Source organism: Petaurus breviceps, unplaced genomic scaffold, assembly GCF_028583685.1.
Source record: "Petaurus breviceps papuanus isolate PSGF00001 unplaced genomic scaffold, PetGlider_PUasm1.0 90779, whole genome shotgun sequence".
In the NCBI taxonomy this organism is placed as follows: Eukaryota; Metazoa; Chordata; class Mammalia; order Diprotodontia; family Petauridae; genus Petaurus; species Petaurus breviceps.
This window is the reverse complement of record NW_027187344.1, coordinates 7695550-7712050: the sequence shown is the minus strand read 5'-3', so window position 1 is coordinate 7712050 and position 16501 is coordinate 7695550. Positions and strand designations below refer to the sequence as shown.

Genomic DNA, 16501 nt, shown 5'->3' with positions numbered 1-16501 from the left:
AATGCCTTCTGTGTGTTAGACACCGTAGTGTCCTCGAGGAGCTTAGACAACGAGGGAGACAATCTTGTTTATATCCAATAATACCTAAGACATTCAGGAAAGGTCTTATGTATAAAGGTGGCATTTGAGCTGAGCTTTGAAGGAATTTCAGGTAGAAGTGAAGAATCAGTGCATACCAGGTGAACAGCACAGCCTGTGCAAAAGCATGGAGATGGGAGTTGGAGTATGTGAGGAACCGTAAGTTGGCCAGTTCGACTGGATCCCAGTGTTCATAAAAGGAATGATATACTAAGACTGGAAAGATAGGTTGGAGCAAGGTTGTAAAGGACTTTAAATTCCAAATAGGAATTTGCATTTGATCCTAGAGGTGATAGAGAATCACAAGAATTTATTGAGTAGAAGAGTGACATGGTTAGACTTGTATTTTAGGAAAACCCCTCTGGTAGCTGTGTGAAGGACAGATTGGAGAGGGGAGAGATTGGAGGTGGAGGTGAGGTGAGGCTGTTTCAATAGTCCAAGTGAAAATGAAGAGGCCCTCAACTGGGGTGAGTGGTTGTGGTGTGAATAGAGAGGAGGTAGATGCAAGAGATGTTATAGAGGTAGAAACATGAAGATATGGCCATTTACTGTCTATGTAAGGTGAGGGAGAGTGAGGAGTCAAGCATGACTGAAATTTTTTACATAGGGACAAATAGAGCTATAATAACAAGCTCATTAATTTTGGCTCCACTCATTTGAATTTGGGTACAGGAGCTAGATTTAAGTTTACTTTTGCACTATCAGTAAAAAAAAAATTTGGCCTAAGAGAACAGACTGTCTTCACATATGGGAAGTCCCACTTACAGATGGGCCATGTTCCAAAAAATTCATTGGAACTTGGGACACATTTTCTCATAGAAGTAAACTAATAAAATCATAGACTCTTAGAGTTGGAAGAGACCTCTGAGATCATCTCATTTAGTCACCTTTTCCAGTGATGAAACTTCGTGGTTAGGTTTTAGTTAGCTTACAAAAGCCTAGTGTCATATAACTAAACTGTATATTTGTAGTGAATAATGGTACAAAATAATATTGTTGTAGTATTAGTAATTAAACAAAGCAGGAAAACAAGAAAATTGAATAAATGGCTTTAAAATTTAGCTTGAGTGTTGATACCTGAGGAAAAAGTAGACTTAGAGGAGGGATTGATTGATTTGTTGGAATTATAAAAGTTCTTTCCAGAGCTTTGATTATTGATAGCTCTGTTTCTGGTCTAAAATATCACTTTGAAATGAATGTCTTTCCTTTTTCTTTAAAAAAATTTTTATTGGGGGGCATCCAGGTGGCTCAGCGAGTAAGAGCACTGGCTCCAGTGTCCGGATGACCTGGGGATCAAATCCGGGCTCAGATACTGTAGCAGCAAGCACCCCAAGCGTCCTCAGGGTTTGCAGCTACCACAGGTTCTTGGATCTGCTTTGATAAAGGAAAGCAACTCAAAATGGATTAACAAGCTTACTTTAATCAGTCAGACATATATCATTTACCTTGTTCAGGGGAAAAAGGTCAGCACCCCAAACTTCAAAGTATACAGGCAGAATTATCAAGACAGAAACAGATCAAGTAGACAGATTTCCAAACTGTCCAACCATTACATCCATACCCAGTCAACATCTGGGTTTCCACATCTGGGTTTTTCAAAGCCGGGGGACTCTCAACAACGGCTTCCCATAATTCAGATCAAATCACAGAACACTTCTCAAAGTGAGTCCCAAAACACAGCTACACGTCAGGGCTTATATAGCCTTCTCCTGGCTCAGAAAATGTAACAACCTTATTGACTCACTGGCCAATCAAGAAGTATCTACTGAAAAACAAACCTCCCACCCCAGACTCCAGGTGCACTTTAGCCTAGGGGCAGGGAAGATCTTTAAATCTGCATTTCCATTACAGATACTTAGCACCATACCCAGAAATAACTGGCTGTGTAACCTTGAGCAAGTTAATTACTTAACCCCGATTGCTTTAAAAAAAAAATTTTTTTTTATTGGGGCCGGCTAGGTGGCTCAGTGAATAGAACTGGCCCTGGAGCCAGATGGACCTAAGTTCAAATCCGGCCTCAGACAGTTAACACTTAGTAGCCATGTGACTTTGGGCAAGTCACTTAATTAACCCCAGTTGCCCCTCCAAAAAGCAAAAAAAAAAAAAAATGCAGGAAAGAAGAATTAATAAATAAATACTTCATAAAAATCATTGATGCTTTTTGTTTTTATATAATTTATTTCTGACTATGTCCTTGTGAGATTTTAAGAGGCAAAAAGCTAAATTCAACAAAACCAAATTGTAGCTGATAGTATATGCAGTATTTCACAGCCATTTTCAGCATCTCTGCACTATTACTACCTTGGTGTTCTTGAGTAAGCTATCCAACCTTTCTGGGCCTCAGTATCCTCATCTGTAGAATGAGGAGGTTGGATTATATGATCTTTAAGTTTCCTTAGTTCACAAATAGAATGAAAAGGAGGAGAAAGAAAAAATGTTAAAGAAAACTCTGTAGTGAGAGAGAGATTGATTATCTGAAGTAGAGTAACTGTATGAGCAGTGAAAAAGAAGAAGGTTGGGGGTAGAAGAAGAAACATGACACATATACTCCTCCCTTCTCCAAGAGGACAGTAGAGTTTGGGGGTCAGACAATTCTACACATTGAACATCAGGTGGCACCTTGGTTCCAGAAAAAAAGAAAAAGGGGTTGGACAGATGGAGGCAGTATGTGGCATGTTCTGAAAATTGTGTTTTTATATCCTTTTGAAGAATCAAATTTTCATTTAAATGAACATGATAATTACAGATTTTTATGTGTTTGTAGGATTATAGATTTAGAGTTGGAAGGAATGTGTACTTGGAAGGCTCTATCACAGGTTGGGGACAGATAGTCCATGTGAACATTTTGGGGTAGATTTTCTAAATAGAATATTTATACCACTTCTTTTTGTGATCACAAAGAATTGGAAATTGAGGGGATACCTATCAGTTGAGGAATAACTGAACAAGTTGTGGTATGTGATTATGATGGAATATTATTGTGCTATAAGAAATGATGAGCAGAATGGTTTCAGAAAAGCCTGAAAAGACTTCCATGAATTCATGCAAAGTGAAGTGAGCAGAATCAAGAGAACATTGTACATAGTAACAGGATTATTCTAAGGATGATCACCTGTGAAAGACCGAGCTACTCTGATCAAGATAATGATCCAAGACAATTCCAAAGGACCAATAATGAAAAGTACTATTCATCTTTAGAGAGAGAACTGATGAACTCTGAATGCAGATTGAAGCATACTTTTTTAATCTCTTTATTTTTGTTGTTTTCTTTTTTGTGTTTTCTTTTGCAACATGGCTAATATGGAAATATGTTTTGCGTGACCACATGTATATTTGATATCAAATTACTTTGCCTTCTTAAGAGGGGGAAGGGGAGGGAGGGAATTTGGAACTCAGAATTTAAAAAAAATAGGTTCTTTTTACATGTAATTGGGAAATATTTAATGAAATAAATATAAATAATTTTTAAAAGGTGAGATTTTAGCTGGGACTTGAAGGAAGGCAGAGACAGAAGTGAGGAGGGAGAGAATTCCAGACATGGGGACAACTGTTGAAAATGCGCAGTGCTGGAAGTTGGGAGTATCTTGTGCAAGGAAAAGCAAGGAGGTCAACCAATATCATTGGATCTCAGAGGAGGTGGAAGGAAGGAAGGTGTAATAGGACAAGAATGGGAGGAGGGGGCCAGAGAAACAGAGGATTTTATATTTGATGTCAGAGCTGATAGGGAACCCCTGGATTTGTTGAATAGGGGAGGTGAGATAATGAGGCCTGTACTTTAAGAAGATCACTTTGAGAATTGAGTGGCAGATGGACTGGAGTGGGGAAGGTAAATGTAACACATTAGGCATGAGGTGAGGAGGGCGTGTGCCAGTGGTGGCAGTGTCAGAGGAGAGATGCTACAAAGAGAATTAATAGGACTTTATAGCTGATTGGAGATGAGGGATTAGAGGCTGAGTAAGTAGTCAGATACAGTTACCTACATTGTGACATTTACTTTTGGAAAACTTGGCTCTGATACAACTGAAGGACTGGTGTTTCATTCCTTCCTTGTTGGGTGGGTATTTATGTTGTTCATCCAAAGTCCAAGTTTTTAATTACACCAAATATTTTTCTTCATTTAGACAGGGTCTATTAGCTCATCCAGGGATAGGCCATTGTTAATAATGAACTAACATTAAAATCGCTCTCTAAGGTTTATCAAGAACTTTTTACGTATGTTATCTCATTTAATCCTTGCTACACAAAATCAAACTTGTGTAGGTGCTGCAGGAATCATTAATCCCATTTTATAGATGAGGCTTGAGAAAGTTCAGTGACTTAGTCATGGTTATATAGCTAGTACTTATTGGCAAGACTCAAACCCAAGTCTTCTGATTCCCAAGAGTGAAACTCTTTCCACAACATCATGCTGTCTCTTTGAAGTCTGCATCAGCTTTAACATTGTAGCACCAACCCTACTGTTCCAAATTTTGTCCCCTCTAGAATTTCCTTCTGCACTCTTTGCATCTTTTTTAAGGGAAAAAAAAAACCATTTCATTGATAACTTTTTCTGCAATATTACTTTCTCTCTTCCCCACTAACTCCATAGCATTCTCTCCTCCCCATTAAGAGTTCTCTCTTAGAATAAGTAAAGATGGTGAAACAAAAGAAATTTGCATTGTATTGGTTTTGTCCGAAACCCTATGTCTTGTTCTATACCTGTGATCCATCACTTCTCTGCCAAGAGGTAGGAATTATGTTTTATCACCAGTTTTCTGGAGTTGCAATTGGTCATTGCATTGATCAGGTGTCTTTGAATCTGCCTTTTTTGTTGTTTCTTACAGCAGAATAGTATTATATTGACGTACCATAGTTTGTTCATCTATCCCCCAGGCATTGGGCAGCTACTTTGTTTCTAGTTTTTTTGCTATTGAAAGCTTCTGCTCTAAATATCTTTGTACTTCTGAGTCTTTTCCCTCTTTTTTATCTCTGTTGGGATATAAGCCTAGTCATTCGTGGTGTTGCCATTTCAGTGGCTTTGTAGTTTAGTTTATTTTCAATATAATTCCAAATCACTTTCCAGAATGGTTGAACCACTTAACAAGTTCACTGTCAAAGTTTAAAACTATGCTAAGATTTTTGGTACGCCCTGTATCTTGGATAGCATATCTTTATCAGAGGAATATCCCAGATTTTTCCCAGTTAACTCTTTTGCTTTCTAATTCTTACTTCATTGATGTTGTTTATGCCAAAATTTTCCAATTTTATGTAATTAAGATTGTTCATTTTATCTACTGTGAACCTCTCTATCTTTATTTGACCAGGAACTCTTTACCTAGCCATAGTTATAAAAGGTATCTTCTTCCTTGCTCCTCTGGTATTTTTATGATACTTTCCTATTTTGACTTTGTATTCACTTAGAACACATTATGGTATATAGTGTGAGGCATTGGTCTAAACCTAATTCATTCCAACTTGCTTTCCAATTTTCTTAGCAGTTTTTGTCAGACAGTGAGTCCCTATCCCAGTAGCTGGTATTCTTGGGTTTATTAAACACAAAGTTATTATTTGGAGTTCTGGATGTGGTGTGTGTGTGTGTGATTATTACTACTTTGTAATATATTTAGAGATCTGTACTGCCAAGGCCCCCTCCCTTCCCACCTCTTTTTGTTATTTCCCTTTATATTCTTGACCTTTTGTTCTGCAAATGAATTTTGGTATTATTTTGTCTGGTTCTTGAAAATAGATTGGTATAGCACTGAATCTGTAATTCAGTTTAGATAGTATTATAATTTTTATTATAGTAATATGGACCAACCATGAGTAATTAATTTTTCTTCAATTATTTAAATTTACATTTATTTTTATTGTGTTTTGTAGGTTTTTTTTTTGTGATTTCTGTATGTATTTCCATCAGTGTACTTCTGCATATTTTATAGATTCTGTGGTTATTTTGAGTGGAAATTTTATTTTCCTGCTGGATCATTTAATTCTTTCTATTTAATATGACTTGAAAAGGATAAAATGACATTCCTTTAAAATATTCTATAATATGAAGGTTTCATTAATTCAGATTACTTCCCCTTAGTTTGAATAGCTGAAGTTTTACTATATAAATGAAAGAACTCTTCAGAAGGATTAAATAACTTTTACAAATGAATATTGATGAATATAACTAAACAGAAACAAAGGTGTCTTCAGTTAAAAATGAAGATTGCTTGTCTTACTGGTTTAAAATACTAAGTGAACTTGGTCTGACTCCAGTAGGGGGAGACAAGTTCACATTAATTTAAACAGAGGATCATTTTAATTTTTTGTGAAATTTTTATCATAGTATGTTCTTCCCTTACCTTTCCCAAATCTGTGTTATAGATGTTTAGGAAAGGAAAGGAATCAGAAGACGTAATGATATATCTGAAATTATTACACTGTAGCCTATTTGTTTTGTTTTTAATGGAATAGAAATGCTTCATTTCAGAGCTACTTTTAGAACATAATGTTGACCTAGCAAGATTTTTAAATCCCCACTTCAGTTCGTGAACAGCATTAAATTCCAGAATTGCAGCAAGCATTAGCTCTTGTGCTTTTGACATTAGTGTCACCCTGGTAAATCAAAGCACTCTGGGCCAAAAACTATATGGTCTACTGAGCATTTTAAGGAACAGAAAGGACTCAGAAGAATTAAACAGCCTTGGTATTGAGCCTGGAAATAATTCTTTCCCCATGCAGTCTGACGCAGTGACTGCCAACTAAGTATGTTTAATTGACATTAAGTACATAGTGCCATTTTTTACATAGTAATAAGTTGTTTCTAAGTTTTAGTCTCTCATTGTCCCACACAAAGTTACAATAGATTAACGTGTCTCTGATTATGCTTTATTTGTAACATGATTAAAGACAATGCACTAAAGTAGAAGAAAGAAGTGTCATTAATGCTAAGGGGATTGAGGGTCAACAGTGTCAAAAACAGCAGAGAGGTCAGGAAGTATGAAGATAGAGAAGAGGTCATTGTCTTTAGAAGTTGAGATATTTGGTTACCTTGGAGAAAGCTGGATTGTCAGGGATTGAGAAATGAGTGGGAAGTGAGGAAATGGAAATGATAACAAGCTTTTTCTAGGAGTTTAGCTGTGAAAGGGAGGAGATAGAGGATGATAGCCTGAGGGAATGTCCATGTCAAGAGATTTTTTTCTTTCTTAATAACTGGAAAGATTTAGGCATATTTTTCCCAAGAAAGAAGTCAATGGATAAGGTCAATAAAGATTACAAAGTGGGAGATGATACTTGAAGGGAATGAACATCCAGAAGAGATGAGGGAAATGGGATCAAGGGTATACATAAAAGGACTGACCTTGGCAAAGGGAAGGACCATTTCTTCATCAGAGAATAGAATAAAAGAGGAGAGAATGAGAGATGGTGAAAGGGTTTCTGGTATAAGATAAGAGGAGGAGAGGGAATTTAGGATGGTCTGTAATTGAGCAGAAGGCAGTCCTCTGATGAAAGGATTGTTTGTGGGGGAATTGTATAGGTGGCTTGTCAGAAGAAAAGATTTGGGACAGCCATAGTGAAGTTGTCTCAAACCAGGTAGAATGAAAGGATTGCCCTATAGTAGTGAGTATCCATTTGAAATTAAATACTGTAAGTCAAGCAAGATAATTTATATAAAGTACTTTGTAAATGTTAAAGTGCTAGATAAATGTGACCTGCTCTTATTATTATCATCATAAATTTGTAATAGACCCACTGATTTGTTTATGTGACTTCTTCCAGGGGTATTCTGTAGCATGAGAATAGAGCAGAGAAAGCAGAGAGTAGGGGTAACCCCAAAGTTGACTTTGGCAAGGTATGAGTCCTATAGAACAAAGGGGCAAGGGATTCAAAAGTACAGGACAGTATATAGTAGAATTAGCTATCTGGCATCTTGAGTTGTAAAAGGAAGAAAGTGAGGTCAGAGCCACATTGATGAATTGGTATTGTAGAGTGAGTGATGAAAGAGGGGGGAGGGAGGGAGGGGGAGAGAGAGGGTAGAAAAAGAAGAAGAAGAGGAGGAGGAGGATGAGGACGAGGAAGACGAGGAGAGATGTTAAGGAAGTTGAACTAGTAGTCCATGTTATTTGAGGGGACTTAGGCTTGTTATATTGAAGTTCCCAGCTGTGAGGACAGTGGGGTGAGGTAGAAAGAAAGACTGTGAACCAAGTAATGAAGTGCTTGAGAAAAGAAGGGACAATGACCAAGGAACCTTTCATGATTGTAACAGAGATCACAATAGGGTGAAAACAGAAATGTGGAGTAAACCTCAAAGGAAGAAAGGGTGCTGATTGGCAGCAGAGGAGAAGACCAGTGGCAGTGTTAATAAGAAGCATGCAGTGAGCCTCTTCTTAGATGTAACTGAGTGGCACAAGTGGATAGAGCACTAAGCCTGGAGTCAGGAATATCCGAGTTCAAATTCAGCCTCAGACACTTCCAAATTGATGTGTGACCCTGGGCAAGTCACTTATTCCTTTTCCACCTCAGTTTACTCAACCATAAAATAGGGGTGATAATAATAGCACCTACCTCACAGGGTTATTATGAATCTCAAATGAGATATTTGTAATATGTTTAGCACAGAACCTGGTATATAGTAGGCACTTACTTAATAAAGACTTATTCCCTCCATCACGGACAGTGTGTTGGTAGCGTGAGAGAGTTGTACTAGTACTGCTGAAGGTAGTCAGGGATGCAGCATCTCTTGGGGGAGACTAAAACTCCTTAAGTGCAAGAAGGTAGAAGGAGCATAAGAAGAAGGACCTAAAGTGAAGGGAAATTTGTTAACAATAGATTCAGGAATTCCAGAGGTACAATGTCAGGGAAAGACAGGACAGAATAGGGAGTGTGGAGGAAGAAGGGCTGAGGTGAACAAGCATGCAGGTTTGGGGAAATAGGAAAATAGGCATGGGAAGGTAGTTTTCACCTAGGAAGCCTGCAGCTCTGAATCACAGATATTCAAAGAGGAGGAGAAAGAAGTTTATGAACGTAAGATGGTTGACGTTCTGACTTTTCCCAATAAGAACTGTCAACTCCTCAGTCCAGGGCAGGCTTGAGGTTGATGTAGGGACCTGTGGTATTGTTGGCTTACTCATTTCATCCATAGCTATTTTTGGTTCTACACAAGTTGGAGGGACTAGAGGTCTAGCGTCCTGGGCCCTGGATGTTTAGAGGTGGGCCCTTGATGATTTAGGAGGGTTAAGGCATTGTGACTTTTTCTCATCCTACTTGGTGGCTGGGTCTCTGATCCTGTCCTGGATCTGGTTTGTTTATAGACTCGGTATGTGGACTAGAAGATTGAGACAGATCTTTGTCACAATCATGAACTGTCTACTTGACAGTTCCCCTTTTTTCATTACTTGGTTCATAGTCTTTCTTTCCACCTTACTCCATTGTCCTCACAGTTGGGGACTTAAATATAATATGCCAAAGTCCCCTCAAATAATTTGAACTACTAATTCAGCTTCATCACTATCTCTCCTCTCTGTCTCAGTAAGCAATGGCTAACAACGACCTTGGCCCCAGCTAGCCCTAAATGCTGTGTTCTGTGGCTAACCTCATTTCCTGTGAGGAAATGTGGTATGAGGAAGTGTATTGGATTTGGAGTGAGAGGATCTGGGCTTAAATCCCAGATCTGCTGCTTCCCAGTTCCTTGCTCTTAGGGTAATCACATCCCTACTCCGGGCCTCTGTTTACTCCTCTGTAAAGTGAGGGGGTTAGACTAGATGATCTTTCACATTCCTTCTAATTCCTGTGGTCCTGTGACAGACAGTCATGGTGGCTTCATTAAGAATCCCGTGATCCATCCTGGTGTGTTCTGTGTATGTCATTTTGTATACAGTACCACTTTGTGTCCCTGAGAATAGACTCCTCTTTTCCCTTAAGTGAGTTGCATGTCAGATTCTTTAGACTGATTTTTATTTTAAGTTCATTATTTCTTGGTTGATTTGATCATGAATCTGATACCATTTTTACCATGACCTTACATCCTAGCAAAATGCCATGTAGAAACATACATTCTGTATAACAGCCATTAAAAGTAAGCCACCAAGCATGCAGACACTAACTTGCATTTGTTGCCATAGGTGAATAGAGAGAAGCTCAATGCCACAGGGAGGGGGGAAGCATTAATGCTAAGAGTGAGCCCTGGGAAAGGAAGTAAAATAGATTGGCAGGAACGGTGCACATCTAGTAGCAAATCAATGTAATGTGGTTGTGAAGAATGGAAGTCCCAGGACAGCTGCAACTCAGAGCTCCAATTTACACTAACTGTGAAGCTAGCTCCGATTCCCAGCCCCTTTCCTCTCCTGTACACTTTTCCTTGTTGAAACTTTTCCTCTTTGTCTCTGCAGGAAGACACTATGGAGGTGGAAGAGTTCTTGAAAGAAGCTGCAGTAATGAAAGAGATCAAACACCCTAACTTAGTACAATTACTAGGTAAGTGAGAGAAGTACCAAGCAGAGGAACTTTTAATTAAACCCTCTGGGGTGATACAGGTGCCATAAAAGGAGAGATAAGCTGCTTTACCGTGCTAAGGTTTCAGATCTAGACAGCTATTCTCCACCAACATTCAACACTTGAAAGCAAGAGGCATTTTTCTGGTATGCTAATCTGTTATTACTTGCGCTAGTATCTGAAAGTAATCAAGGAATGCAAATCTAAAATTGACTGTTGAAACATTAGAGTTTTCCAGTTCTCTTACCTCTTACAAAGTGATTCTGAGGGTCAAAGTAATCTTCTGATAAAAGTAATTAGGGTTTATATCGTTTTATGTAGGGGCTTGAGTGGTTAGAGTTTTACTACTAATTCTTTTTCTTTTTTTTTAATTCTAATTCTTCTATTCTGAACTTTGTGGTACCTCTCATATCCAGGGTCTTTTAGCATTAGGGGAAAGAAAGAGAGTGGAAACACGTGTCTCATTAGAGATGAACTTGCAGTCACATTGTACTTTGTGTGTTGTATTTTTCATTGGTAGTTAGGATTATGGTGTGGGTATAGTGTCTAAAAGTTTCTCAGAAGTCATTTTCCCTGAAGCCAGTCATTTTGATGTCTACTAAGTAGTAGATAAAGCAGTACCCTAAAGTACTTCATGTCTTACTCCACAGGGGTGTGTACTCGGGAACCCCCATTCTATATAATCACCGAGTTCATGACCTATGGGAATTTGTTAGATTATCTACGAGAGTGTAATCGGCAGGAGGTGAATGCAGTTGTGCTGCTATACATGGCCACTCAGATCTCATCAGCTATGGAGTACCTGGAGAAGAAAAACTTCATCCACAGGTAGGAGCTGTGCCTAGCATCCTAGAACACTTAGAGTCTTAGCATGAGAGCCAGAACTTTCCTTTACAAAACTTCTCACTCTCTTGGTATTGAGAATCAGGTTCTAACTTTGGTATTGGCAGAATATTGGACCTTGAAATAAAGGCATGTGGAAATTTCTTGATCTTTAGGGGCCCAAAACCAGGATTTAAAACAGAAAAGGAATGGACCCTGGATCACAATGGTGGTTAATCACAGGGGTATAGATAATTCCTCGGTCTGAGCCATGTTGGATTAAGTGGTGTATTAAGTAAGATTCACAAAAAACTTGACTCGTAATAATCATACTCTATATAAAATAGAGTACACATTGTTCCTTTTTGCAGCTTTCATCAATAATTACTTCTTCCTGGGAACTGTAGGCATTGCCTTTAAACAAACTCATGTTAGTGGCTAGTCTAAAAAATTTTTTAACTAAAAAAATAGTTTTTATTTTTTCCTTTTTATTATAAGTCCAATCACCTTACTCTCATCTGGTTCAGGAATGTTTTGCTGCTGAATTGCATGTATCTTTGAATTAAGCTTCTTTGCTGTTTTAAAGGCTGGAGTGTTTTGACCTTCCATTGTGCTGCAATTATGTTAGTGCTTTGCATTCTTTGCCAGTGGAAATGGCTTCCTAGCAAAGTAATGACACAGCCTGAGTTAGGGCCTGATGGGCTTTGCTACGTCTGTTTTATACAAGATGTTATTCCCGCCACAATTTTGATCATTCTTATCCAATTAACTGAAGTATGAAATCTGTACATGAGATTCCATAGTGAGGAATAAGAGTATCAAGTGTGTGAAATGCTATCAGTTCCTTGTAAGACATATTTTTTATGCTACATGGGAGTTTAATTCAGATGCTTCTGTCACTCAGGAAAGTGAACTCTCTGATGCTGCAAATTGAGATTTCTTGACTTTTGATTTGCCTTGCACTGTTAAGTTTGTACCCTCTGCATTCAGGCACACCTAAAATGCTTTACCAAAATCCTATTAAACTAAACTCTTCTGCATTTAATTTCTCTGTGATTGCTGATGACCAAGCTATCTTAAATAGTTATCTTCATAAGGTGCTGCTTTTCATCTCCCTATCCTGATTGCTATACAATTTCATGGCTAACGTCTGTGAACCACAATGTTAGAATGGGATTTCTCTGGATGAATCAGGAGGCAAGATGAAGCAGATTACAAATGAGAGAGATTTTGAGATGTACCTAGGCAAACATTATGGAAGAAGAGAAAATTGACAAATGCAGTTTGAGTAAAATATACTTAAAATATGAATGGGACAAGAGGAGTCTCGATAGGAATTTTCTCTAATGTCAGAGTTAAATAACACAAGTTTAAAAGAAAACAAATGACTTTTGATTGCCATTTTCATTTTTTTTATTCAACTGTTATCAATCTCCAAAACTGAAATGATGTTCAGGACCTCTGATTTATGTATTCCCTAGGGATCTTGCTGCCCGAAACTGCCTTGTAGGGGAAAACCACTTGGTGAAGGTGGCTGATTTTGGCCTGAGCAGGTTAATGACAGGAGATACCTACACAGCCCATGCTGGAGCTAAGTTCCCAATCAAATGGACAGCACCTGAAAGCCTGGCTTACAATAAATTTTCCATTAAGTCAGATGTCTGGGGTAAGGACTCATATATTTGGTTTAAAAAAAAATCCACTCTCATTCCTCCCGTCTTCTGGCTGGCATTCTCTTTCTTTGCTGCCTCATTTTTTTCCCTCTCTTTTACATACTTGTATTCTTCCTTTTCCCCTTCTTTATTCTTCATTCTTTTATTTCTTTTTTCCCTTTTTTTCCTTCCAAAGAGAAGCTTTGGACAAAATAACTTCCTGTTGTTTGATGTATTTATGAATTTATTTTTCCAGAGTAATTTGAATATAAATTGCATTCTTTTCTCAGATTTTTGTTTTTATTCAAAATATGGTATTCATATTTGGCATGATAGTTAAATGACACATATGACTTTAGACTTCATAACCAGTGCTTGCTGGGTTTTTCTTGGGTGTTGCCATTCAGTTTATCAAGTGATGATTCTTAACTGGCTTATCTATAGTTACCAATAATGCAAAGCTCTGTTTGCTGCTTCCTAGTTTATGTAGGCATAGATGTTCATAGGATAGAATGACCACTACATTCTTTGACTAAGTCTTGAATGGAAATATTCTAAAACGTGATCTTGGAATCTTTTAGCTAGACAGAACCTTAGAGGTCTCACCTGAAACCCAGAGCCTGCTCTGCTCAGGATCACAGAGGTCCTTGCCTTGGTAGAGCTAAGACTAGAGCTCTGATTCCCAGTGCAGGTGTGTATCCACTGTACTGTGGTGCCAAAACGATTATATTTCTAGAGACTATATAATGGTTAATCCACTGTGACTTTCCTTAATTATGCCTTTAATAGAACTTGAAAGATCCTAATTCTTTCAGAGCATTCAAGTTTGAAACAATGAGTAAATTGAAAGGCAGTCTGATTTTACCCTGTTGTGTCACAGGTTTTGATTAACAAAGAAGCTTGTTAAAGTCTGTTAGCATCCGAACTGCTTTTGAGCATAGTACTTGACTCTCCTATATAGTTTTAATGCACAGATGATAGTCACAGGTAAATCTTAAGAATTTCAACTTCTTTCTTTCTTTTTCTTCCAGCATTTGGGGTTTTGCTTTGGGAAATTGCAACATATGGTATGTCCCCTTACCCTGGAATTGATCTGTCACAAGTATATGAATTGTTGGAAAAAAACTATCGCATGGAACGTCCAGAAGGCTGTCCAGAAAAAGTCTATGAACTCATGAGAGCATGTGAGTTTTCTACAGACCTATTGAGAAAAATTTTGTTTAACTAAACTAAACTAAAATTTTTTTATAACAGGATTTATGTGGAAGGTTAGAAGCAGAGTCCTTTGGCTATGTTATTTCCAAGGAATTTTGTTCTTAGTAATAAAAATATTTGTTTTTATATGTGAATATGTTTTATGTATATGTATAACATAAGGAGTGTATAGTCTTTTTTTTTCCCAAGGAAAAGAAGAAAGCCTTAGCAATCAGAGCTAAAAGGGCACCTGGAGATCATCCAGTTCAGTCCCTTCCTTTTGCCCAAGGTCACTCAGTGAGTTTTTGGCGGAGCTAGGACTAGCATTCATCTGCTCTGACTCCTGATCCATTCTGTGGTGCTAAATGGGAGTCTGTTGTTGTTCATTTATTTCTGATTCTCTATCACCCTATTTGAGATTTACTTGGCCAAGATATTGGAGTGACCAGCTTTCCTCCTCCAGCTCATTTTATAGATGAGGAACTGAGGCAAACAGAGTTAAGTGACTTGCCCAGGGTCACACAACTAGTAAGCGTCTGTGGCCAGATTTGAACTTGGGAAGATGAGTCTTCTGAACCCAGGCCTGGTACTCTATCTACTGTGCCACCTAGCTGCTGGCAAATGGGAGTAGGATGTTCCTTTAATATTCCCACTCTCCATTTAGCATGCTGAGCAATAACCTACAATTTTCTTCATAAGGAATCATTGATGGTTTATTTAACTTAGATTTTATTTGTCCAGGTTGGCAATGGAGTCCTTCTGATCGACCGTCTTTTGCTGAAATCCACCAAGCCTTTGAAACGATGTTTCAGGAGTCCAGCATATCAGATGGTAATGTATAGTGTTATGCCAAGATCAATGAGAGGCTAGGGATGGGAGCATACAGGCTAGGGGTGTACCCTGTGGCCCAGATGCAGCAATGTTTTCTGTGCCCTCTGCATTATGGAAAGGAGTGTGCAGATGAGCCATGTGAAACCTGGAAGCAAGGAAGGGATCTAGAGGGGTACTTTATTTTGTAACCGTGCAGTGTAAGATGTTAAGTTTTGCTTTAGCATCAGTTTTTTTCTGTGATAATTTATAGGCAATCACCTATTAATTTAAAAAACAAAAGACTTGTAAGACAGTTGCCAATGATGATTCTTTCGTGTATTTTTAGAAGTGGAAAAAGAGTTGGGGAAGAAAGGTGTGCGAAGTGTTGTCAGTACATTGCTGCAGGCACCAGAATTGCCAACTAAGACCAGAACATCCAGGAGGGCTGCTGAAAATAAAGATGCCAGTGAGCTGCTGGACACTCCTCATGCAAGGAGTCAGGGAGAAAGCGGTATGTGCTACTAGCCTTTGAGTCTTTCCTCCTATCATGCAGATTCCAAGCTACTAGAATCTTCCAAGGTCAGATGTTCAGGGACGGAAAGTGAAAGGGAGAAGCTGTTCTTGTCTTTTAGATGTCCGTTAGGCCCTGCATAGAGGAGCAAGTCCTGGAATAGAGAGTCTAACCTTTTTGAAAGTAGAAGGATCTCCATTGAAAACAGAAAGCTAATCACCCTGCAGCACCCCTCTCTCCCTTTGGGAATCATTAAGGAGCAATTGGCTTTGGCAGTAAGTTCGGTCAAAGAGGCAGAGATGCTTATAAAATCTACTGAGAAACTAATCCACCTTTTCATCTATTATTCAAAGCGTTTGTGGTTCCCATTCCAGGGCAGATAAAACAATAATAAATATTGAACCCAAATGAAAGGGGGGATTGTAGTGAGAACATTGACATGAAAAGCTCACTCAGAGAAAGCCAAATCAACCTCCCACCTCCTTTCTGCCCCCCCCCCCCCCAAAAAAAAAAAACCATCCCCTGGTACAGAACTAGTGGTGTGAAAAAACTCGTTTGTATAGTGTTTTGTGGTTTATGGAGGGCTTTCCCCATAACAGTCTTTTGAAAAAGATGGTGTAAGTAGTAGCGGTGCCCATTTTATAGATGAGGAAACAAGTTGGGGGTAGAAGGGAGGTTAATATTTGCTCAGAGTTGCAAAGCTAGTAAATGTAAGAGCTGGGATTTGAGGGTGGGTCTTCAAAATCATTGTCCTTTCCACTACATCAGTGCTCTTGCAACTGTGCCATTCTACCACTTACAGTATTTTGGTGGTTCGTGAAAAAAGTACTTTTCCATTGTAACTCCCTAGGGGAATTTAGGAGATTGGATGGTGTAGTGGGTGTCATGATTTTGAGTGTAGCTATGATTTAAACCACTAGAGTAGATTAGGAATTTCCTGTCTGAATAATAAGCAAAGTAGTTCTTAAGTGGACAT

General features: G+C 38.4%; 1 protein-coding gene across 2 annotated transcripts in view; it reads left to right on the top strand.

The window, feature by feature from the left end:
* Positions 1 to 16501, top strand: part of ABL1 (ABL proto-oncogene 1, non-receptor tyrosine kinase) — a 215342-nt gene that overhangs the window by 193431 nt on the left and 5410 nt on the right. For both annotated transcript variants that reach the window (XM_069069343.1, XM_069069344.1), the window contains exons 5-10: positions 10434 to 10518; positions 11187 to 11364; positions 12840 to 13024; positions 14042 to 14194; positions 14946 to 15035; positions 15361 to 15525. In XM_069069343.1, the coding sequence (XP_068925444.1) occupies positions 10434 to 10518; positions 11187 to 11364; positions 12840 to 13024; positions 14042 to 14194; positions 14946 to 15035; positions 15361 to 15525 (856 nt within the window). The remainder of the gene's footprint in view (positions 1 to 10433; positions 10519 to 11186; positions 11365 to 12839; positions 13025 to 14041; positions 14195 to 14945; positions 15036 to 15360; positions 15526 to 16501) is intronic.